General features: G+C 33.5%; 1 protein-coding gene across 1 annotated transcript in view; it reads left to right on the forward strand.

Moving 5' to 3' along the window:
- The first annotated feature begins 20,512 nt into the window (after window positions 1-20,512).
- LOC129914983 (uncharacterized protein DDB_G0283357) overlaps window positions 20,513-25,938 on the forward strand; it is a 42,338-nt gene continuing 36,912 nt past the window's right edge. Inside the window, exon 1 of the mRNA XM_055994437.1 lies at window positions 20,513-21,929. Coding sequence (XP_055850412.1) covers window positions 20,513-21,929 — 1,417 coding nt within the window. The remainder of the gene's footprint in view (window positions 21,930-25,938) is intronic.

Below are 25,938 nucleotides of genomic sequence, written 5' to 3' on the forward strand. Positions count from 1 at the left end.
GGAACCTGAATAATGGATTTAAAACAAAAAAAAAGACAAAGAGCATGCGGCAGGTGCGTTTTTTTCTTTCATGATACTGATATACTAGAAGCATTATTTCCATGATGTTGTGCGGACAGCAGTGGACGCGGACGCAGACGGGACAACGTACAACTTTTGTGTGACTTGAAATCGAAATAAGGGGGGAAATACGATCTTCTCTGTTCTCTCCCCCATTTAAGGAAGTGGAAACGCCAGGAATAATGACATTGTAATAAATGTATACGACCGTAAAGGCGCCGCACCGCCATATCATATATGCAATTGTATCTTTTTGTATTAATCGGCGCGCCAATGCCAGTTTTCAGATAAAGAGGGTGTCTGGACATTTCCAGTCGGATGGCATGGTGGCGGCAGTATGTTGTGGTGGCCCTCGATATATGGCGGGCCCGTAGATAGATGATGGAGGGCGACCAACTATTTTTTTTTTTTGTATCTCCTGTTTTTAACAAGACCATTTCGTTTTAAGCTAGCAAAGAAAATGGTATTCGTGCATGCATTTCATTTTATATTAAACAAAGTATATATAACTAATAGTGTAACTCAGTTTTTGGGGAGAGAGATGGAAATTATTATCACTCGCTGTGATTTGCGTGCATAGCGGGGTTGTATGCTATTTGAGTTTATAAGGCTTATTAGGCTTTTCCAAGATTTATATCTGCGTGACCATCTGCATCAGTGTAGGCTAGGTGTTATAGTCTTTTGTCGTAATTGGGCAGGAAATACCAATGGGTTAAGTTAGAGTTTTGTATGAGTCTTTTTTTTTTTTTGTTTAATAAAAGACCTGTACGTTTAGTTTGTTTTCTCCTGACAGAATGGACAAATTGAAGAGTTAGTAAGAAGATGAAGTATGGATGGTATTTTCTCAAAAAATAGTTACTGTGAGAAAATGTACATGAATTAATTTATTCCACACATCATCGCCTATGGTGTTGATGTTGACAAGAATTGAAAAAGAATTTGTCCCAATTTGGATTCTTGTGCAACTCCGACAGAGTAATTTGTAAATTATTTTGTTAAGATTATCACAACAAAAACATTACTGTTAAAAAAAGAGCCAAGTTCTCCTATGTTGAAATTATGCTGGCACAAAAAGTACTCAGATGTAAAAGTGTACCAAGTTCTAAAGTTTGGGTTCAAATTCGTATCAATAAAATGTTGATTGTTCTCTTGACAATTTTTCTTTTAATTACCACTTTTTAGAGTTATTTCAAAAATTGCCAAGGAAACAATTAAAATTTTATTGATACGAATTTGAACCCAAAATTTAGAACTTGGTACACATTTACATCTCAGTACTTTTTGTGCCAGCATAATTTCAACATAGGAGAACCTGGTTTTTTTTAACAGTAATGTTATTGTTGTGATTTCACTACTTTTTGAAAGGTATGGCTGTAGAGTGTAGAATTGAAAATCTCTATAATTGATGAAAATTCAGTGAAAATGGGCGGTAGCCACAAGCCACGCCCCCTGGCTAAAATTTTAAAATTTTAAAATTTTTTTCCTTTGTATAAACTACTATCTCTACCATTCTACGAAATTTCAAGATTCTACGATAGTCAGAAGTGCTCTATAATATTTGATGAAAATTTAGCGGAAATGGGCGGATGCCACGCCCCCTGGCTAAAATTCCCAAATTGAAAATTTTCTAAATTTGCAAACGGATACTCTTCTACCTTCCTTGATGTTTAAATTGGAGTTCCACTGGGGTCGGTGCTTGGACCAGTTCTTTTCTCACTTTACATAAATGAATTAACAACATTTTTTATTAAACATTGTCTGATTCATCTTTACGTTGATGATGGGTTTTAAAGAGAAAAGTCTTGCCATTGCATCGGTGAATGAGGATCTTTACTATTTTTCACGTTGGCCCAAAAACAATCACCTTTGTCTTAATCCTGTTGAAACGGCTCTAGGACAGTATTTTTAGGACATAGTTGCGGAACTTATCAGGTTCTGATGGTATCTAGTGACTTCTTTTGGTTGGGTCCTGCAAATGATGTCCGGGATTCCCTTAGATTGTAGTTACTTAACAAGAAATTCTTTTGAAACGAATGATTTCTTTGAATAGATTAACGAGTTTCGAGCTTCCTCTAGAAATCCTTTAACCCGTGGTGGATTATGTTGAAAATTGTCTTGAAAACAGTCCGCAATGACTTTGGATTTGTCATCGTTGGACGTAATCTTACCATAATAGTAGTCCTTTTTCCGATGAAGGTACATAGATAGAACATAACGCCTCTTCTTGATGTTATGTTCCGTCCAAATGAAATATTCCAAAATGAGCTAAAAGTAGGCTGAGTTGAAAGTGAGCTCAGCTGAACGTGTGGTGAGCTCAGATGATGGTTGAGTTGAGCTGTCAGTGAGCTGAGCTGATGGTTGTGGTGAGCTGTTGGGTTACTAAATCAGCGAAACGAGCCCCTCTAGTATGTTCCAATGAAATCATCAGTGAATGAAAAAGCTATTGTCTTTGTTGTGAGTTCGTAAGGTATCGCCATAGCTAAAATCTTGATCTCATTTTGGTCAGGTGGTCCAGGCTGACTTCTTATTGCACTTCGTTTTGATGGAATGTTGTCATTTCATTTATTCTCTGTCTATGTACTATCTATTTTGAAATATTTGCCTATGAGCTTTTCTAGTTTTATATTGACTTATGTCAGGCCAATCAACTGACAGATAAGAATCCACGTCCAACAATAAAATTAACAATAATGAAGTAATTAACACAAGGTTCTTCATAACATATCAAAACCTTCGCATAGGCCTCTATATGCAGGGAAAAACCCCTGTCACCCCTAACCAACAAAAAGACAACGAAGAAGACGACATTGACAACAACGAAGACGAAGACAAAAACGTCAACGACAACGAAGACTATACGGTAGAAGCGATACAATTCCAGACGAGACATCAAAACCGTCATTTTGCATCAAAAATGAATTGGCGACTACCTGTCGGCCTTTATTCGACTTGTCTACGATTTTTGTTGCTGTTGTCTGTTGCTGTTGTTGCGATAGCTCGGCTGATGATGGTTATAGTGAGACGGTGAGTGCTAGTGGTGATATTGTAGCACAAACCACCATATACTCAACAACACTCCAAATGGGGTAATATACGAAAAGAAGGTGTACCGTGTACTAAGTGCAAGCCGCCGACAACGATTACGGGCTAAAATCGACCGGCTCCTTTGCGACACGACACGACTACGACGATGTATGTAAACGTACATTGTACCTACAAAACTCTTCAACACACTGTCGTTGTTGTTTTCGTCTTCGTCGTCGTCGTCAGTAAGATAAGTATATTTACAACAATACAAGACCATCATACCACCATTGCACTGCCACTTAGTGCGAGGCGTATAAAAGATGATAAAATGCAGCCGCGTGGCGCCCATCTTCGATTCCTTGCGGATTCTAGTAGTGGTTGGTGGGAAACGCACTCGCTGCTGATGGGTGACTCTGACTACCACTTGTCATAGCAGATATCACCCTTCAACATTATACGAGACGGTCTCGTCTTGTTTCGTTTCGTCTCGTCTGGCCTGGCCCGGTCTAGAGAATTATATTGGATGGCGATGGATTGTGCGTTTGTACTTTTACACAAGTCAGCCAACTTACAAAAAAAAAAGTCAAATGATAGTTAGATAGGCTGTCATTGGGTGTAGAACATGCATATTATGGTGAATCACGAACGACATTGAGACTATCTCGGTCGCTCCCCTCATACACAAAAAAAAACTTCCATACAACGAAAGAAAGAGAATGGTTTTATAAGAAGTTATGAGTGAGTTCTGAGTTGAAGTTTAAACGTCTGACTTAATATTGCATGGAATAGCACATTATAAAGACGATGACAACAACGACGACCAAAATGATGATGATGACGGCGTCGACAACGACGACGCCGCCGCCGATATGACGACGACGACGACATGTCGGGCGGGAAGACATTTCTTTTCGGAAAAGGCCAATCGAAATTACACGCATCCGCTTTATGTGCACATTGATGGGCACGTAACGGGATAATAACTTTTGGAATGCATTATGTTAATGCACACTCAGCCTTAATAATGCCAACAGCGAACAGCATTATGTTTCATATATATGGTGGAATGGAGGAAATTAAGTGCAGTCAACGTTGTTAACATTAAAGACGTGACTGGGTCTCTATAATATATTTTGTGGGTAATTAACATATCAAACGGATTCTGGAGAAATTATTTCATCAACTTTTTTTGTGTTTTTAAGTCGAGTGACTCATGTGGAAACTTCAACCTCAGATAGAAAATTTTTTCATTTAGACTTAGACGATGTTCACGAGTGTGCACACTATGAAAATAAAGTATCGGCCGAACAAAAAGTTTGAACGGTCGAAAAAAATATATGTGTTGCACAATTGCACTCAAACTAAACTATTTCCTATCGAATTGAATATTTAGTTGGTCGACTGTTCGCAATCCAATTAAAATCGATCTACAATTGTGTGGGAGCTATAAAAAATTCTTAAATAAGTTGCAAACACGCTTGAAGATAGTGTTCAAACTTCAAAGTGTATTCAAATCTGACATAAATGTTTAAAATTGCTTTTTCAGAGGGACAGTGACATCGAGTAGTCTGGAAGAGCCTATTACATTCTATGGCTATCGCTTTCACGAATTTGACAATTAACTGAGTGTCAACCGATTTATTTTGACGTGAGTCATTCATTACGACAAGATACTGGGCACGTTCAGGAAATATTAGGGACTAAATATTTAGGCAACGTCATTTTCTGAACGGAAATTTGAGTAAATTAACTAAATTAGTTTGGATACACCACACAGTGAGAAAGTAGTTTTCCTATTTTCCAATTTTCTCAAAAACTAGAAGGCATAGAAACATATGGTTTTTAGTATTTGATAAGGAATTTATTGAGGTAGTTTATTTTATCAATTTATCCTGTTATGAAACCCAAAGTCTTGACAAAAATAGTATTCAATGTATTTTTTTTTAAACTTCTTTTTCACAATTGTTGACTTTGAAATCGATTATTTCGAAAACAACTGTTTAAAATAACTTGTTTTAAAAACTTTAATTAAGTGTACAATTCTAGCTTTTGAAAAAAGTATCATTCCTAACTGTAAGTGTTGCCATTGTTTTTTAATAATTTTTTGTTTAATTTTTTAGAAAACTGCCTCTCCCGCCTAAAGGGGGAGACATAGACCCTCCCTCCTAAAACCATAAATGATTGTATTGAATACCTCCACTAAAAACCGTTTTCAATTCTCGGCGCCTAAGTCATCGTACTCGAGCCTTGCGTTGATATGAATTTTTCTCGAAAAAAACACGTTTACGGGGGGTATCTCGAAAAAAGAAGCTAATCCGATTTTGGTAAAAACGGATTATTATTGCTGAGGCCTTCAGGAACAAAGCCTCATCTTTAGTTTTTGTCGTCATTTTAGGTCAACCTTAAACTTGTTTAGGCTCACTGTGACCATTATTGTCAAATTTCGAAAATTTACTTGAAAATTTTACATATCGCTTGGGGCAGACACCAAATTTCACTTTACTTTAATAAACAAATATTATTAATTATAAACGGTAATGCACTTTTTACTCGTTTTTCACACAAATAGATTTAATTCTGTTGTAATTAAAAACAACCATCTGTCATATTAACAAAAAAAAAATTTTCCTAAATATTTAGGGAACATTTTCTTGCTTAACTTTCCAGTCAGCTTTCCAATAAAATTACCTTAATTGGAAGGATGTTTTTTGACAGTTAACCAATCAGAGGCCGAGAAATTACCTAAATATTTAGTCCCTAACGTTTCTCAACCTGCCCTCTGTGTAGGCACAACGTATTGTCTTTACTTCGATTTATTTTCTCGCTCCAACCTAAGGCCAAAATAGGAAACACTATGATAACAAGGTATTCTCGATAGATTTTTGACAGTTTACTGTGACGTCATCGCCATCTCCCTGACAATTGAAGAATCAAAAATTTCCAAACGTACTTTTTTTATAGTTTTTGAAGTTATACTTCTTTTGCGGCGTTGGGTATGAAAATTTACTTTTTGAAATGAAATGGCAAAGGGGATTAGCAAGTAGCACCATCTAGTGCTCATAATTGGAAAACCGTTTTCTTATGGAATGAACCTACTATACGTGAATTTATGTGAATGAGAAGTATAACTTCGGCCGCGTGCACATGTGGTCACACACTCTTTTTTTTTTCCGAGCGGTAAACTTAAAAAAATGATGCAGAAAGTTTATTTTAAAAAACAATATGTACATTAGGGTGGGTCAAAAAAATCGAAATTTTTTTTTTTGATTTGGTACTCCGAAAAATCGATTGCTAGACCCCTCTAGAATATACACACCAAATATGAGCTCTTTATATTAATGGGAAGGTCCTCCGCTTTGCAATTTTCCATTTTTACATCAAGCTTCTGCTAAAAAAAAATAATTTTTTTATTAATTGACTTTTTAGCAAATTTCTTTTCATATTCTTGTAGGAAATTGAACGCTCTACAAAAAAGGCCTTATACACTTTTTTCGTTTATCTAACCGTTGAATAGATATTTGAGGTCCAAAAATCGAGAAAATCTTTAAAAATTCGTTTTTTGTTCTTAATTTTGTAACAAATTGAAAAATTATAATGATTAAACGCGCAAGACATATTCTTGTTGGAAATTGATTGCTCCACAAAAAAGGTCTTATTAACTTTTTTCATTAATCTAACCATTCTAAAGATATTCGAGGTCAAAGTTAAAAAAAAATATAAAAACATTTTATATTTTTAAAAAATTTCTAATTCACTGAAACTTCATTATTTTCAAATTAGCAAGATATATTCTTGTAGGGGCTTAAACGTTCTACAAAAAATTCCTTGGAATGAAATTGATTGCTTTAACCGTTTAGAAGATATTCGTATCCAAATCGCAATGCATACGGGTCATAAGAAAACTATTGAAATCAGTGAGCATTGGTTTGGATACGAATATCTTCTAAACGGTTAAAGCAATCAATTTCATTCCAAGGAATTTTTTGTAGAACGTTTAAGCCCCTACAAGAATATATCTTGCTAATTTGAAAATAATGAAGTTTCAGTGAATTAGAAATTTTTTAAAAATATAAAATGTTTTTATATTTTTTTTTAACTTTGACCTCGAATATCTTTAGAATGGTTAGATTAATGAAAAAAGTTATTAAGACTTTTTTTGTGGAGCAATCAATTTCCAACAAGAATATGTCTTGCGCGTTTAATCATTATAATTTTTCAATTTGTTACAAAATTAAGAACAAAAAACGAATTTTTAAAGATTTTCTCGATTTTTGGACCTCAAATATCTATTCAACGGTTAGATAAACGAAAAAAGTGTATAAGGCCTTTTTTGTAGAGCGTTCAATTTCCTACAAGAATATGAAAAGAAATTTGCTAAAAAGTCAATTAATAAAAAAATTATTTTTTTTTAGTAGAAGCTTGATGTAAAAATGGAAAATTGCAAAGCGGAGGACCTTCCCATTAATATAAAGAGCTCATATTTGGTGTGTATATTCTAGAGGGGTCTAGCAATCGATTTTTTGGAGTACTAATTAAAAAAAAAGAATTTCAATTTTTTTGACCCACCCTAATGTACATATACTCTTTTACACAAAAAAGGGAGTTAAATTTTTAAGTAGAAGAAAAAATGTTCAAAAACAAATTCAACATGGCGACATGGTGTTTACTTTAAGCAAATGTCAAAAGTAGTTCAAAAATATTTAAATCTGTTTAAAATTCCAGACCCACTTCACCATCTCTTTCTTAAAATAAAGTGTGCGAAAAAAAACACAAAAACGTCCAAATAAGCCGGCGAGTGAACACTGGCGGCGTTAACTTTTCTGTTGATATTTTCGTGATTAACGATTTCATCCACCAATGGGTAGTAGGTAATCAGCGGGGGTTTGGACGCTTGGCTACCAATTGGACTCACTTATTCGATGTTATTTGACTTTAGACAAAAAGTAGTGTGTACATAATCGATTTTAAAAACTTTGATATTTTTCTCACTCCAACTTAAGACGGTTTTCACATTGGCCTCACTCCGCAGATTAATATTGACACCTATTTGAATCAAAGATTTTTAATCGTTTAAAATTTCTCTCCATTTTTTGGCTATCTCTTTCTCACCATAAAGGGTAAGTGATAAAGCAGCACAGAAACGTCAAAATGATTCGGCGGAATGATGCTAATATGAACACCTTAGGCGAAAAAAAATTAAGATAGGTATCCTGGTTTCTCTTTCTCAGCATGATTGAGAAAAATCAAAAAGACATCATAATAAGTAGGAGGACGGAGTAAAATGTGAATAATGCGGGTGATCTCCCATATTCGCGAGAAACAACAGATATTTGTCATTTTGTTTACCATTTATTGAAGTTATACTTCTTTCTCGGGCCTTGTTATCAGAAAGAAAGCTTATATACTTATTGACAAAATGTTAAAATGACATTAATCTATATTAACTAACCCAGCTATTACATCAAATTATTATAGTGTAAACCTACTAAATTTTCAAAGGCATGTTCACACTAGTACGAAAAAAGTTTTGATAACAGTGAATTTTTGTGAATGAGAAGTATAAATTTATTGGGTGTTGTTAAAGTAGGACCTTGCGACTAAACACATAAGTCCACACAGCGGAAAAAAATTCAAATTACTAAAACACTCAAATGAATTGACCTCCATGTCGATCAGCAATTCATGTTTAATTAATTTTGTTTTCTTCAATGTTTTTCAATGATTCTTTGAACCAGCTTCCTCTTCTCTCTAAATTCTTTGTAGGTAATAAAAATCTCAAGTCTTCATGGTAAACAATTTCCCGCATCTATTAGCGCATAATCAACAAACTTCCTCCTTTGTTGAAGTTAAAGCTATATACACACCATCAACCATTCAATTCTTGGAACGTAAACGCCAAAACAAATAAAATTTTGTATAACATCCTTCTTTGAGGTTTTTTTTTTTTTATATTAAAAATGTGTTCTACGCAAGCGCACACAAAAACAAAAAGTTAAAAAATAAATATAAACATAAAAAGTTATTACTTGGAAACAAATTATCTCGATCGATTAAGAAAATTCACCCAGCGATCATGATGATGATGTGCTGTGCAGTGTAACGCAGCGCAAAAATATGAAATCCTTAAGAGTAAAAGATGACTATAGGCCAGCAAGTCTTTAGTCTCTGTGAATTCGGCGAAGATATTCAACTATATAGAAGAGAAGATCAAGCGGTATAAACACTACGTTCTTGCAACTCGTTGGAGTACCTACTTCTCGAAAATGGTTTAGCAGAATCACCAGAACTGGCTGTCCGTAATAGGTACTGTCCCGTTGCATCTCATCTCCTCCCATCAGTTGCATCAGGAGAATACGGCGCTGATGTGGTGGCGGCGGACGAATATAAAAAATGTAATCTGTCTGTAATCAGGGTGCGCTTGTTGGTCCTTTTTTATTTCCTTGCCCGTTTTCATCAAAAAAAATCATTCCATATGCCTTTGAGATGGATCAATGATGATCTTCGTCTTTGTTCTCTTTCTCTCTTTTGGTTGTACTTCGATAAAAAAGAAAACCGAAGCGGCCTGTCATTATTATAATCGGAGCCTATTTGCCCTTGCCCATGATGGCAGAGAGTTGATGGTATGGTTACTCAAATTACACCCCGCAATCTTAGAGTGAAGTCGAGATATTGACGTCGTCGTTGTCGTTGACGTCGACAAAGAAGACAACAACGACGACAACACAAGAAGATCTCTCATCTGCCCTTGAAGAAAAGTTGAATTTGTGAAGAACAAGAAGAAGATATTGTTACTTATATATACATTTTGGAGAGTCTCTTTTTATGTTGGGTTTGGGATATTGCTGGAAGTCATGCGCGATCGTGTGTGCCTTTAAGGTAAACACAGACCTTGCGCTCCTTCACTTAAATCAGCTAAAGGTTTGATCCGAGCGCAAGAGACTCTTCGAATGATGGATTATGGATCATAAAATGTTAATTGCTAAAAGTACCGACATAATAATGACATCATAAACCTTGCAATCGAGTTTAAATGTGGAAGTTTTAGTGGGAGGAGCGGGCAAATTGTTTACTTGAAGCTTGAAGCCAATTATAAATAACAAGAAAAGTTTTTTTTTTATAGTTTGGCTTTGGGTTTTTTGTTTGCTTATTATTTGTTAAAGGTTGTGGTAGTTTAATTGGACAAATGTCTACGAAATGCTTCTTGTAACAAAATTAAGATTGGTAGGTAATCCTTCTCTATAATTGGAGAATTGGGGAAGACCCAGAAAATCAACAGACGCACCTGCCAAATCAACGTGGATCCATCCAAAAACGAACGTCCCATCCAACAAGAAAACATGACAAATCAACAAACACACCTCGTAAAATCAACTGGTGATCCTGGTTAATCAACATCCAAACCTGGAGAAAATACGGGTGAACCCACCAAATCACCGGATCAATCCGACAAAAAAAACAAATTCATCTGAGCAAATCCTCCAAATCAACAAATAGACACGGCAAATCATAAAACTCACACAGGAAATCAACGAGTGAAGCTGCTCAAATCAACGGGTGAACTTGGAGAAAAACGGGCACGGATGAATCCGGCAAATCAACAGGCGAAAATGCGGGTGAATCCATCAAATCAACGAATGAAGAATCCGGCAAAACAATCGATGTACCTGTCAAAACAATGGGCAAATCTTCCAAATCAACGAGCGAATATTGTGAAAAAACGCCTACCAAATCAACGGATGAATCCGGCAAAAAAAAAAAAAACAGATGCACTTGGCTTATCATTTATCAATACGCGAACTTGGCGAATCAATAAGCAGACATGTCGAATCAACAAACGCACATGGCAAAATCAACGAGTAAACCATGTAAATCAACGGGCGAACCTTTAAAAAAATACGGATGAACCCATGAAATCAAATGATGAATCCGGCAAATCAACATATGAACCCAGTAAACCAAGGGGTAAACACATTATGGCAAAACAACAAACGCACCAGGCAAACCAACAAACGAACCTGCCAGTCAGAGGGCTAGGCTGCAGAAAACACGGGCGAATTCAATAAATAATAGGATGACTCCGGCAAATCAACAAAGGCACCTAGCAAATCAACGACCGAACCTGCCAAATCATAGGCTGAACCTGCGTATACAGGCGAATCCATCAAATAAACCTGGTCTAGCAAATCAACAAGCGAACTTGCTAATTCAACCATTCAACAGGCGAACCTAGAGAAAATATAGAGGAATTAACAGAAAATACGGATGTTCCATGGAAAACGCACTTGTAAAATCCACGAACGAATTCCACAAATAAACAGTCGCACACAGCCGGACGCAATTTGCAGTACAATTTTCCACCAAACTGCTGTGGTTCGGCACAATAAACATTTGCACTCCATCGCAGATCACTTGTCTTTTGTAACTTTAACTTATTACTTATCTATCACTCATGACTTCTAGATTATCAACTATTAATTATCATTCAGTTATCAGTATTATCACTGATCAGATCACTTATATTTTATCAGTTATCATTTATTATTATCACTGATCACTTATCACATATCACATATACAACTTTTCACTTTGCAACTTACCACCCTCTTCCTGCTAGTCACATTCCATTTAGATACTACTTGTCGCTTATAAATTATCACTTATAACTTATCAGCTTTCATTATCATTTATCACTAACTAATCTAATTAGTTATCACTTGCCATTTTCACTTGCAACTTGCTGTCCCTTCAAGCAAACAAGTCCGACCTCGGTCCGAATCCGCTCCGCCTCAGGCGGAGCTGAGTCCGACTTCGGCTCAGAAACGGGTCCGAAGGCGGCTCAAATTACTATGGAAATTATAATCACCGCGGAGCCGATTTTATATGTATTGGTTTTTTCACCACGATTTCTCCTTCGACTCTGTGTTCATACACAGAGTGCAACCCCGTTTTTCTCGGTCGGAGGTCGGAGTGTCTTATCTGAACTCCGTTTTCTTGCTTGAAGAGGTCTGCTAGTCCGTTGACACTTTCCACTTATTACTTGTGACTTACAGTTATCCACTTGCCACATACTTTGCAATTATCATTGGTTTGAAAAGGGTCTCAAAGTATAACCTCCAAAATGGAGACAGTTTTAAAAACCCTGCCTTACTGTGACATATCACTTTATATTCCATATATAGATATAAACAGGTTTTTCAGACCTCAATATAAAACGGGTGAGTGAATGCAATGTATAAACACCGACCAATAAAATAAACTCATCAATATTATTGACAATAATAATTCAAGCCTAACAAGAAGATTTGTGATCTATTTTTTTAACTATAGTTAATTTAAATAAGTATCTATACCCACTCTTCATTTACCCTCTTATTCTAAAAGCAATTGAAAATGGGAAACCCTTCTTTTTTAGAAAACTTTCTGAAAAATTTTTAGATTCACAAAGATAACTTTAGCCTTGGATAAACTTATGAAAATTATAACCATGTGATTGACCCAGTAATAAATTAATTTTGAAAACCCTGCACAGGCAGGCAAGGCGATGATGGCGCCATGTGGTTTGTATGTGTATTGTGCAATTGACTCCAACATATTCAACATATTCAAGTAGTATAGAAGAGATAGAGAGACGAGAAGAATTTGTTGTTGTTGTTGTTGCGTTGGTAATATTATTTTGCCTCTCTTATTGTGGTTTTTCTTTTTCTCTCTGTGACTAAAAAACTTTTACGAATTTGTACGTTCTTCTTGTACGTATACGTACTCTACTCTAAATATCTGCCAGAGTTTACAGATTAAAATGACGTTTAAAGTCTAAAATATTTATTTTTTTGTTTTTGTTTTTTTTTTTTTTTAAGTAAAAAACATGGTTGCCGTGTGTTCCAAAAAGATACTATACCTACTCTACTTGCTGTCGAAGTGACGACAACGGACAACCAGTGTGTCAATGTGGATTGGATGGATTGAATAGATAAATATGGAGTGTGTTGGTATTTTTGTGTGTGATTTCCATACACAACAAGTTTTTCTCTCTCTCTTTGCTTTGTGCTTATTGTTTATTTATTTTCATTGATTAAATGTAACAATGTGTTTGTGTGTGCGTGTATGTTTGTAGGGTGTGGAAGAGTTTAAGTTGATACGATGGAAAAGTACTTAAGTGTTGTCGAGTTCATTTAATACTACTTTTACTAATATTGAGCACCAACACAATACTACTAATCTAGGGACAATTTCACTTGAATTTGCTACTGTGTCTGGAAACAAGAATATATGTCTTTTCCTTCTTTCATGTGTAATACATAAAGTGTAAGAAAAACAGCCAATCTACCATGAAATCAACCAACGTGCAAGGGTTGGTTTTTAATTTGTATCCATTAAATTTTAAGCAAGTTGTCTTTAAAATACCTTTCCTTCAAAATTTAATTTTTTCTATGGTGAAAAACAGTGTGTGTACACATTTCTACGCGGTTTAAGTTATACTTCTCCATCTTAGATATTCACTTTTCTAATAATTTTGTCCGTACTAGTGTGAACAAACATGTCTTTAAAAATTTAGTAGGTTCACACACCAAACAGACATCAATCAAGTAAACATAAGATTTCTCTCAAATCTAGTAAAATTAAGAAAGTCTTTTTTTCTGTATAAACAAAATTAGTGGCACCCAATGAAAACAATAGGAAGCACAAAAAAAATGACGGTTAAGTATGAGGAAAATAAAGCATACAAAAACTAAGCTGAAAAGAACAGCTTTTATTTTCGTTTCTAAACAAAGATAATACAAAAAGTGGCTCCCAACGCGAAGAGTGCACATAGAATTTAATTTCTATTAATGTTTCTTTCTTCGCTGTTTTGAATTTGAGCCTAAAATGTCTTAAGTGGCCAAAAGTTTCCTCCGGCATTGAAGAAATTAAGTTTTGTTGTACAAAAAGTGGCGCCCAACGCTAGGAGTCCCTATACAAACTAATAATCTTTCTATGTTTTAAATTTAAGCTTAGAATACCTCAACTGACCAAAAGTTTCCCACAGCATTAAAAATAAAATGCACGACTGGGGCCGCACGTACTTGCTCTTGTAGTTCAAAGTATCTATATCTTAGATAACTATTGGAAATTAAAGATTTTCGTTAAATTTTGAAAAAAAAAAAATAAAAGTAAAAAAATTCCATTTAAACTTTTTTTTTTAAACATTTTAGATTTTTTTTACATTGTACACTTCTAAATGACAAGAAATATCTGTCTGCAAATTTTGAATAAAATTGGCATCAAAATAAAAATGCATCAATTTGGCAGAAAACGGCAACGCCATACCGTTTTAGGAAATTTTTGTGAAAAACTAAAAACGCAGTTTTGTTAGACTCATTAAGACTATAACGAATACCAAATTTAAGCGAAATCGTTAGAGTCGTTTTCGAGAAAATTGCAATAACTCATTAACGATACACGGGAAGAGCCGACATTAGCGATTAAAAAAAAAGAAATTGTCATATTTCCACTATCCGTATTTTTGAGAAAAACTAAAAACGCAGTTATATTAGATATACGTACAGCATTACTTGTGTCAAATTTAATCAAAATCGTTAGAGCCGTTTTCGAGAAAATTGCAATACCTCGAAAAGTTTGTATGGGAGGTATACGTTCTATGCGAGATATTAAAAAAAAAAAAAAACAACCTTGGAAATTACGAAATAATCATCTGTACCAAGAAAATTCGTCCACCTGTTTAGGCTGCAGCTTCTTGTACACCTTTTTTTAACGACGCACAGACGCACCGACGCACAGACCGACGGACGTCATGACGAAAACCACTTTTTCAGACTTCTCCATTATCGTAATGTTTCAGACTTCTCCATTATCGTAATGTTAGTTTTGATTAAAGCCTCGAATTATTTTTTTGACACGAAACCAATACTTGCCCTATAGAGCAAGTAAAAAATAGTTTTGTTTAGAAATATTTTTATTTATCATTTAAGTGGCGCACAACGAACAAATTGGGATATACCAAAAACGAGGTTAGGTTACGGCAAACATAAACCATCAAACAAATAAGCTTTAAAGAACAACTTTTACTTTATTATTTGAACAAAGATAATACAAAAATTGGCGCCCAACGCTAGAAGTGCACATAGTAATTAATATTTGTCTATATTTTTCCTTTCTTTACTAAACTGAATTTTAGCTTAAAGCACTTAAAAGTGGTCGAAAGTTTCCTAAAGCATTAAAAAATTGAGATTTATTTGAAAATAATTATTTTTATGAATTAAGTGGCGCCCAATAAAAAAATTATCATGCACCAAAAATGAGGTTGATAGCCAAATGGGATGAAAATAAAGTATTGAACAGATAAATTGCAAAGAAGAACTTTTATTTTCATTTAAAAAAAAAAAAAAAATACTACAAAAAGTGGCGCCCAACGCCAGAAGTGCACATAGAATTTACTATCTGTCTATGTTTTCCCTTTTTTTGCTGTTCTGAATTTGAGCTTAAATTACTTAAATAAAATCAAGTCATATCTTAAATATTATCCTACACCTGAACCAGAGCTAATCAAAAATTTAATAACTTGTAAGAAAAGTACCAAATTTAGTACATACTCCTTTTGATTTCCATTGACAACACATCTTATTAAAGTATCTTCAATCTTCTACTCTCTTTTTCACTTCATTTTCATTCCACAATCTATCGAGATACAAAAAAAAAAAAAAAAAATACATGAAAAAATATTGTGCAATCTTTATTTGTATTTGTGTATTTTTAAGTCGCTCAAAAAATATAAAATTGTATCTTTTATATTTCTTATAAGAGTTCAATAAATGTTTTCTCTATTATCTCGATATTTTCATTTCAAAGTATTTGTGAATGTGAACAATGTGTAAAGACAGAGAAGATACAAAAAAAAAAACACGAAAAGAGAAAATGAAACGAAATAAAAAATAAAATAAAACAAAACAAAACGAAAAATAAAATACACACACCGATACTATACTATTACAAACTCACAAAAAGAGGAACACATAGAATTTTTCTCCGAATCGAAATTCGTATTTTAGTCAATTGCTGCAACTAGTCAGTTGCACGTCGCCGTGTATTCGTGTGTTCTCTTGATTTTTCTTTTTAATTATTATCATCAATTAATTAATTAATTATTATATTATTATTATTATTTTTTTTTGTGGGAATGTTTTCACCGAGATAACCTAACACACATTTTTCCATTTTTAAAAATTTTCGAAAAATACAAAAAAAAAAATTCTTTAATTTGTATCTCTTAAATGTCTGTATAATTTTGTTTTATATATAAAAGTATTTATAATTATAAATTTTAAACAAAAAATTGTGAACGAAATAAATGAAAGCAAAAATATAATACTTATCAAATAAAATATATATATCAAATTCTCTTCTTGTTGATTATTGATTATAAATTATCTGCTATAATTTTTTCTGTTGTGGAATCCAATAGATGATGAAAAAAAATATATAAAATGAAATTGTCAATTCTCTTGCATGCAAAGGAATGAAGGAAGAAAATCGTGTTCTCAATAAAAAGCAATTTAAAGTGAAAGAGCTATAATTAAAAAAAAAAAAATATATTACATATCGTGAAACGGGAATTATTCGGATACATATCAAACACAAATAGGAAAAAAAAAAAATACATATATCTAATCGCGGAACGTACAAAAAGGAAAACGAGTGAAAGAAAAGTTATTTTTTGTTTTTCTTAATTATTTACAAAAATCAAATTGAATAAGGAGTTCGCGAGGAAGAAGATATTTCGCGAAAAAGAGAAAAAGTGAGTTTTCTTTATCTCAAATGAAAAACAAAAATAATAATAAAAAAAAAAACATATAATCCTCTCTCTTGTCTCAATTCAATCATTTATTTATAGAATAATAAATAAATTATTCGAATTAGGAAGAAAAAAAAAAAAATAATTCAAAATGTCATTTTTGACAGAAGAGAGAGTATTATACGAATCTATAACCAAAGTGTGTGCCTTTCGATCTTTTTCTTTCTACGAAAAAACGTTAAGTTTTTTTTTTTCTCTTCTGCTATCGTGATCATCATCCATTAAATGTATGATCTATTTTTCTTTCTCTAAAAAAGAAAAAAAAAAAAACTTCGATTTAAGGTTAAAAAATCATTCACAATAGAAACCAAAACAATATGGAGGCCATGCATAGCGGTAATTTATGACAGTTGAATAATGTACGAGACATACTATTCAAATTTCAGTCAAATCTAAATATTTAACTGTTATTATTCACTTGTAATTATTGTCAAAAAGTAAACGTCAAAAGTTTGCGTTGAGGAATTTTATAATATTTTCTTAGATTAAGATTAGTTTTTTTTCTATATCATCCTCGTTCGTAGAGTAGCTATTTTGACGACGACAACGAGAAAGAAAAGTCAATTTTATAAATGTTTTATGAATGTGTGTGTATTTTCTTGTGTGTGTGTATGGAGACAACAAGCAAGAATAATAAAAAAAAAAAAAACAGATCCAAAGATACACATAGACACAGACACTAACAACAAAAATGAAAAAAAAAAAAACGGATTTGTCGGCCACCGGCAAGGAACCGACTTGCCTATAGTGTATGATTGTGTTGTGTGTATGTGTGAGTATGTCTGTCTGGCTGGCGCCAGTGCGACGACGTTTATCTTACTTTTTATTACGTCAGTGGCGCCCACTGGCGCCTATAGGAAAACCATACACACAGAAACAATTTATAATGAATATAATATGATGGTTGCTTTTTAGAAGTATAACCTGCTTGGATTTTATAAATTCACACATACCCCACCTGAGTCTTTTTTTTTTTTTTTTTTTTTTTTTAATTTTAATGCATGCAATGTGTGTTGCGCTGTTGTTGTTTTTGTTGATTTTGTTTCTTTTATGGGAAACGAGAGGTTTTTATATTTGAGACTGTTTTTTTTTTTTTTTTTTTTTTTTGTATTCATTCTCTGTATCTATATGTGATGTACATTTTTTCAAAAGTGCAGTGAGTAGAGTAAATATTTTTGTAATATTTAAAAGTATTCAAAAATGTATTTTAAAATAATTACATTGAAGGAATAACAATACAAAGTATTTAAAAATTTTATCAGATTGTTACAATTTTGTTTAGAAAATAAAACAGTTTTTTATAAAGTGGCGCCCAATGAAAAACTCTGAACATATTTTCATTTTGGAGCATAATTTTTCACGCTGCGCTTGAACTTTAAGTTTTAAGTGCTATCAGATTGTTCAATTCTAGCTTAATTTCTGATTTCAATATTTCTTTATTTAATTTGATTTGTTTATTGCAAATACATTCCTGACTATGTTTAGCAAAATTACACACTTCTGGAGTAAACTATAAAATAGAGTCGAAATGACGCGTTCATTTAAATTGTATGAAACAATATTTGTAAAGTGGCGCCCAACGCAAGTACATACTGTATCATGTACTTAGCTTCTTTCTTATACAAATTAGTATTTAAATTTTAAATTGTACTATTAAGACCTCATCACATGACTAAATATATTTTAGAGTTTGTATGATTTGTTTTTTTTTTTTTTTTTTGTTAATGGCGCCCAACGTAGTTTCTGTAACTCTTATACTACGTTTCCACCTACCCTAAATCCGAGATTTAGCTAAGTAGATTTAGCACAAATCTCGAGTTTTATTCTAAATCTCGGATTGAAAGTAGGTGAAAATCTTAGATTTAGGGTAGCTGAACCCAAATCTGAGATTTAGCGAAGTAGATTTAAAATAAATCTCGAGATTTATTCTAAATCTACTTAGCTAAATCTCGGATTAAGCGTTGGTGGAAACATAGTATTAACTTCGATTAAGTGATCTACTCAATCGTCGATCTTAAGTCTCTTTTTTCAATGTTTATACCCCATGTTTTAGTCAAAATCAAATGGCTTCGATGAAATGGAACAAAATACATTTTTTAGAAATGGCGCCTAACGCAAATATCAGGTAGTAAATTGAGTCATGCCACCATATTAATTTGCTCACGATCTCTAATTTGTATTCAATTTTGTATTGGCGCCCAACGTCCTTCTTCTTGCTTCAATTTGGCGATCTTAAGATCTCGATGTCGTCGAGGGGATCATGGCTCTCTCACGTATCTGACCTCAGAAAACGGCAGCGAGCCTTCTGGTTTTGTATTGTAAATGGCGTCCAACATGACGATTTTTTTGTTATTTCATAAAATTTTCCATTCAAACGCATTTTGTAGTCTTTTGCCTACCCATAACTGATCTCTTACATAATGTCCTTTAATGGGATCAAGCTTTAAACTTTAAGAAAATGGTACACATTTGAACGTAAATGGCGCCCAACGCAGGGGTCAATGAAATTTAAACAACCCAATACATGAAAATAAGTAAAGAAAATTGCAAAAAGGCACACACTTATTATGATTCTCTTAATAAATTAAATGAAAATCATTACGCCTGATTTATAATATCAAAAAATATTTCCATTTATTTCAGCTGTGGAATTGTTTTCAAAATAATAAAAACTCAACATCCATCTCTTCAATTGAAACTTATAAAATTAATTAAAAAAGATAAATAAAAAACGCAGAAACAATTATTTTATTGTTATTGTAAGCTTTCGAATGTAAATCGTACATATCAAAAATAAATAAATAAAAGATAATATTAATTTTAAAATTAAAAAAAAAAAAAAAAAATATTTGCTTCAACCAAAAAGTGCTTTAAATATCAAAATTTAAAATTAAAAAAAAAAAAAAAACAAAACTGTGCAGTTGTTACTAAAAATAAATTTTATTTATTAAAATAAAAAAAAAAAAACGCTATCACGCAAAAAAATCGATAATAATATCATATTTGTTGGTGGTTCAAAATAAAGGATAACCTGAATAATTTCGTTTTTGTATGAATTTAATTAAACGTGCTCGTGCCATTGCCACTTAAGGATATAAGTTTAAGAAAAAAATAATACAAGTGCTCTATATCAAATCGCGTAATAATAAAATAAAAAAAAAATAATTAAATAAAGTGATTTGCTTGCTATTCATGTTCTTTTTTTATAATTTGTAAATGTGATATTGCTTAAGTATATAGTTAAAAAAAAGTCTAAAAATAGTGATTTATGTAATAAACAACAATTTAAACTTGTTGTTAACGCACACTAAATCTTAAATTAAAAAAAAAATAAGAAAAAAAAAACAAATAAGGTAACAAAAAAAAAAAAAAACAATATCATCTATCGATCGAGTGTGATACAATTTAAATTTAATTGCATCAGTTTTAATCGATAATGCAAATACGATAGATCGATGTTACCAATGCATTTTATGTCCCTCCATGTTCATGTTTCAAAGCAACAAACAGAAAAAAAAAGACAAACTATGGTTTGCATGCCAAACGCGATTTCAGCAGTACAATCAAGACATCGATGTAATGCCAAGTGTGCAACCACAGCGGCGTCACCCTCAACGTCCACTCCACCCTCAGCAACAACAATATCAGCAAACGTCATCTCAACAACAACCTCTACTGATGATGGATCCACGGGAAACCCCACCACCGCAATATGGCCAGGCAATGAGATGCTCTGGAAAATGCTTTTACAGCATGAGTTCAATGTTGGAGAACAGTTTCAGCGAGAAAAACACCAATCAACAACAACAACAACAACAACTCATATACCCAATGAACACACCCCAATGTGTGTGTTCGAACAGCTCTTTCGGAAGTGTCACCGACGAAGTGTCATATCCAATGGAGTTGGAATCCGGCTCGGAGGAAATGAGCATCGAGCAGGATTACGAAACCAAGATAGGTGGTTGTTATTGCGAAAGTTATGGCGACAATTCAACCGATTGCAACGAAGGCGACGACTACGATCATCAACATCATCATCAACAATATTCCAATTGGTCGGCGAAAGCAGCGACGAAAGCAATAACCGGCGAAATGATAGCAGAACGACTGACGAATTGGCAACAAAACGACAATCTGGCATTTCATCAAACGTCAACAACAACAACAAACAACAAGTCAACAACTGGGACCACGATAGCGGGAAGTGTTTTACGGAATTGCTGTTGCACCGGTGGGGGTTCTGTTTCGAACGAATCAAGTGTTGGCAGCAACTGTCAACATCTACTACCACAACACAATCAGAACTTTTCACCAACGCCGAGTGCGATGGCAACACCAGTATCCACAACTGTCACTTCGGCTCTAACTGCGACAGCAGCAAGTGTTTTTCGAAATTGTTGCCGAGGTGTTGGGTCCCACTCCAACGAATCGAGCATAGGGATTTATCCCGACTCTCTTCATCAGAACAATCGCAATTTTACACTCAACATCAACAACAACAACAACATCAACAACAACAACAACAACACCAACAAGAACAATTACAATTTCTACGAACAAAAAACAACAACAACAACACCAATCAATTTAACGACCGACTCTTCTGGTACGTTAAGAACAAAAGAACTATTCAAAGCCCTTATGAAAAAGCTAAAAGATCCCCAATTGGACACCCTGTGTCAAGTTGTCGAAAATCGTTTAAACGCCGCGACCACTGTCGGAACGGACGCGTCGACAAACAACATTGTCGGTGGTTGGCGCCGTCAAAATCAGAACCATCGATCGTCGTCGTCACACCAACCGTCGACGTGTGTCCTTGTACCGCGCGAATTGATCGGGGGCGAAGAGCCAAATGTGATTGCGTGTCGCTTATGGTTTTGGCCGGATTTGCGGGATTCAACGGAATTGAAACGAATACCAATGTGTCCGAATGGCAAGGAAAAAGTTTACGTTTGTTGCAATCCAGCACATTGGAATCGGATATTAATACCAGGTGAGATTAAAAAAATAAAAATTATAATCAAACATACATATAAAGGTGTGTGACATTTAATAGAATAAATATTAAATAATAAAATATAAACCACACTGAATTGACAGATGTCAGTGTCAAATTGCATTACTGAATATTTAAAGTGACTTTTAATGGATTTAGGTATTCAGCCATTTGTTTAATTGTGGTCAATTCTGTTATCAAATATGATTTTGTGGTTAAATATTTTTACTTTTTTTTTTGCAATCAGAAGGAATAGATGTTAATGAAATCAAATCAATTTTATGTTGAAAAGAGAGTAAAAAAAAACTCTCAATGTACCTACCTTTCAAAAAGACTTGTATTGGCCGGGTGTTAATTGAATTTTAACCAAACTGTCAGTTTTGACACTAGTGAGGTGAATATAAATCACCAACACCAAAAATAGACGGTGTTTGCATTGGCCTCAATCCGCCGACTCATTTTGATGTATTTTAGTTTTTTCTAAATCGCACTTTATGGTGAGTAAGGGATTGGCGAAATGAGACAATAATTTTAAACGGATTTAAAAATCTTTCGACTCTTTTTGACATTTTTTTTTTTTGACATTTGGTGTTTCCTTTTTTGCCTAAGGTTAAAGCGAGAAAAAATATCGAAGTGATGACAATCCTTTGTGTTCACACTATTTTGTGTCTGAACATGATAAGGTGGACTTCCGTCAAAATAAATAGGTTAAATGAGTCCAATGTGAGCATCGTCCTGTAAAGCATAGTTCACACTTACAAGTTTACCGGACAGACCAGCCGGTTAGTTTTCAAAAAGATTTGATATTTTCATTACTGACAGCTTGTCAAAAGCTTGTCAGTTTGGTAAGTTTGTCAATGTGAATAATCCACTATCCAGTATTTTATAAAGATCAGAGGATGTATTCGGCCTTAAATACTCTGTCATCTTTAGTTATTGTAATACCAAGTTGTGTATGAATGCACTATCTAGTTTTTTTAGACAGTGTTTACATTGGGCTAAATCCGCCAACTCATTTTGACATTTCTTTGCATCGCGAGCGTCGCGTCGATAGGTTTTAAATGCCTCTTTTTGAGGCAAGTGAGAAAGCAACACAGAAATGTCAAAATTAGTCGGAAAAGTGAGCCCCAAGTACAACGAGATCAGTCACTCTTGAAAAAGTAAATGCTGTCATTTTTGACGTCTACAAGTTCATGTATTTGACATATCATTTTTGTTATTTTTATGAAATGAGTCCAACTTTCGAGTGTAAGCAGACATTTTGTTGAAAACTCTTTTTAAAATAAAATTCACAAATAATATTTTTGTAGTTTTACTTCATACAAAGTTTATTTTCACTCACTACTTGCTGATATTGTGGTGTTGCACGATTTAATTCTACCCACTGCTGCAGGTCGCCTACCCCTACACACAGTTTTCATAATTTTTCAATGTGTTGCGTTCTAAAAATATGAAAATTTTTAATTTCCTTTAGAAAAAAGGAATATACCTACCAGAAAAAAGAGTAAAACAAATAAAATTAGAAAATTCACCAGAACAAGACAGTGTGTTAAAAATGGAGACGACACGCTGCCACCGCCAGCCATTACTGTGCTGCCCCCCTTCAGACGACGAAGGGGGGGTCTCTGGCGGTGCGCCTCACCGGTCATGCCGTGCCGCTGTGTACTTGTGATGTCTCTAGCGCTGTTAGCAAGCATGCATGCTTTTTGTATTCAGTTCTAGACAAAAACCGAATGCAATCTAGGCGCCATTTATATTGCATCGTTGTTGAAGTATACAGAAAGAGTGAAGTTGCGCCGTGTATACACCCAATGGTAGCATTCAGCCCCATAAAACGGGGTGTTCTTGATATCGTGTGCGCTGTCAAAAGTCAAAATGCAACTAATTAAACATTAAGAAAAATAAAGGAGTGGGTAAACAAATGTTTATATATATTTTTATTATTTTATTTATTACACATTTTGTAAATGGGACATGATTTAATGGGTATGAAATTGAATTATTTCTCTTTTTTTAATTTATTTATATACACAAAGCGCTTGTTGTGATGCATCTAAAAATATCCCATTGTAATATTTGAAATATTTTAAACACGCATTGGCATTAAAAAAAACAATGTGTGTGCCGTTTGTTGAATGGTGATGGTACATAAAATGCCATTGGCATCAAGACTTTGTCTGATAGAGAATATAAAAAAAAAAAATTTTGTTCGTTTTTTGTTTTTTGCATAAACTTAGCCGATGACCGACGAAAATAACAACAACGCCACCACCACCGCAGCTATAGCGCTGCCGATGGCACGACTCTGCTGATTACACACTCAATCGGCCTTTAAGCAAAAAAAAAAAAAAAAACAAATATTAAACAAAATAAAATAAAAACCAAAACCACTGTCGTCGCCATGCGTCGTCGCCATTAGTTGCGGTAATTTTTTTGTTTTTCCTCTCTACCGTTAGGTTGAAATTAAATTTAAAGTTTTTAAATTCTTTCGTAGCGATTTTGCGTGTATACTTGTTGTTGTTATTTCATTGAGTTATTCATCACTCTTCTCTTGATAGAGGCAATTTGGCAGCATTCAGTGAGGGAGAATAGCAGTGAGGCGCGACGCGCAACGGGCGTCCGACAATGGCGGCGCCCGAGATTATTTCCTGGCGCCAAGTTCCTTTATCTATACGCAAAAATAAATTTTAAATAAAAAAAAAAATAAAATCCCTCCGGAAAAAGTTGCAATTCACGATGAACATAAAACTAAATTTAATCGGATTGTAAATAATTTTTTTTTTCTTTTTTTTATTTTCGTTTTATGTTTAAAAGTTTTATTTAGCAAATTAGAACGATTAGTATACATGTCGTCGTTGGATTGATATGATTTAATTAGTTTTATGTACTTTTAGACTGAAACATTAAAAAAAATCGTTTTATTTTTTTTTTTAAGTTGAAGGACAGAATATTGTGAATTGTTGTTTTTTTTGTTTAGGTTAGACGTAAATTTAAAGAGAGCGACAATTTGTTGCCTCCACAAGTACATACACTGGCGACAATCGGGGCGGCGGCTTTTTTTTTCAACGACATAGAAAAATGTTGTATTTAATAGGCGGTAGACATTTTTATTTTAAGCAAAATAAAAAAAAAAAAAAACACAAAAACAAATAGAAATGATGACTCGGATGGGAACAATTCGCCCAAAATTCTATTTAAACTGGCGCCTCTTAGCCGCCGCGCCGTCAAATAAACAAAATGAGTGCGAAATAAACAATTTTTTTTTGTTTTGTTTATAGACATATTAGATGGATGTATTAAAGACATAAATAAAAAGAAAATAAGAAATAATGAGTAAAATATTCACACACAAGTAGGTGAGATGAAAAATATTTTTTGATTGTAAAATAAACGTTTTATTTGAAGTGTATAGGTACAAAGGTGTTTGTTCATGGTTTATTTTTAAAAGAAAAACTAATACATCATTTTATAGAAAAAGATGCATAACAATAATAATAATATTGATGAAAATCAAAGAACTAAACAAGTCTATGGAATGAATTTTTTAAATGTTGTAAAACCTTATTTCCACCTATCGCTATTTCTTGTTATAAATTAATCTCATATAAAATTTTGGTTAGTTGGGTGCTGAACGCACTCATTCCATAAATTATCTGGAATTTTTTGCTAAAATTGGATCTCATGTATACCTATATCTTCTAAGGAGTTAGTGAGTTTGTTGCTGGACGCACTCAAGTTATCAAAAATTATTGTTCAAAAAGTAACAATAATGGATTCTGGTAACTCAAGAAAATGTCAAACACAAATGTCAAACGCAAATGTCACTACGAATTCAATTATATTGAAACCTACATACATACAATTTATTTTGTAAATTTGTATTACAAATTTTGTGGTAATAGCTCACGTCACTAGTATAATTGACGAGGAACAAAAATTATTAATAACACACAACAGCATGTAAACCTAAGTTGAGTTGAAATGCATTTCAAATTTGACATTTACG

This window comes from Episyrphus balteatus, chromosome 3 (assembly GCF_945859705.1).
Source record: "Episyrphus balteatus chromosome 3, idEpiBalt1.1, whole genome shotgun sequence".
NCBI classification, from domain to species: domain Eukaryota; kingdom Metazoa; phylum Arthropoda; class Insecta; order Diptera; family Syrphidae; genus Episyrphus; species Episyrphus balteatus.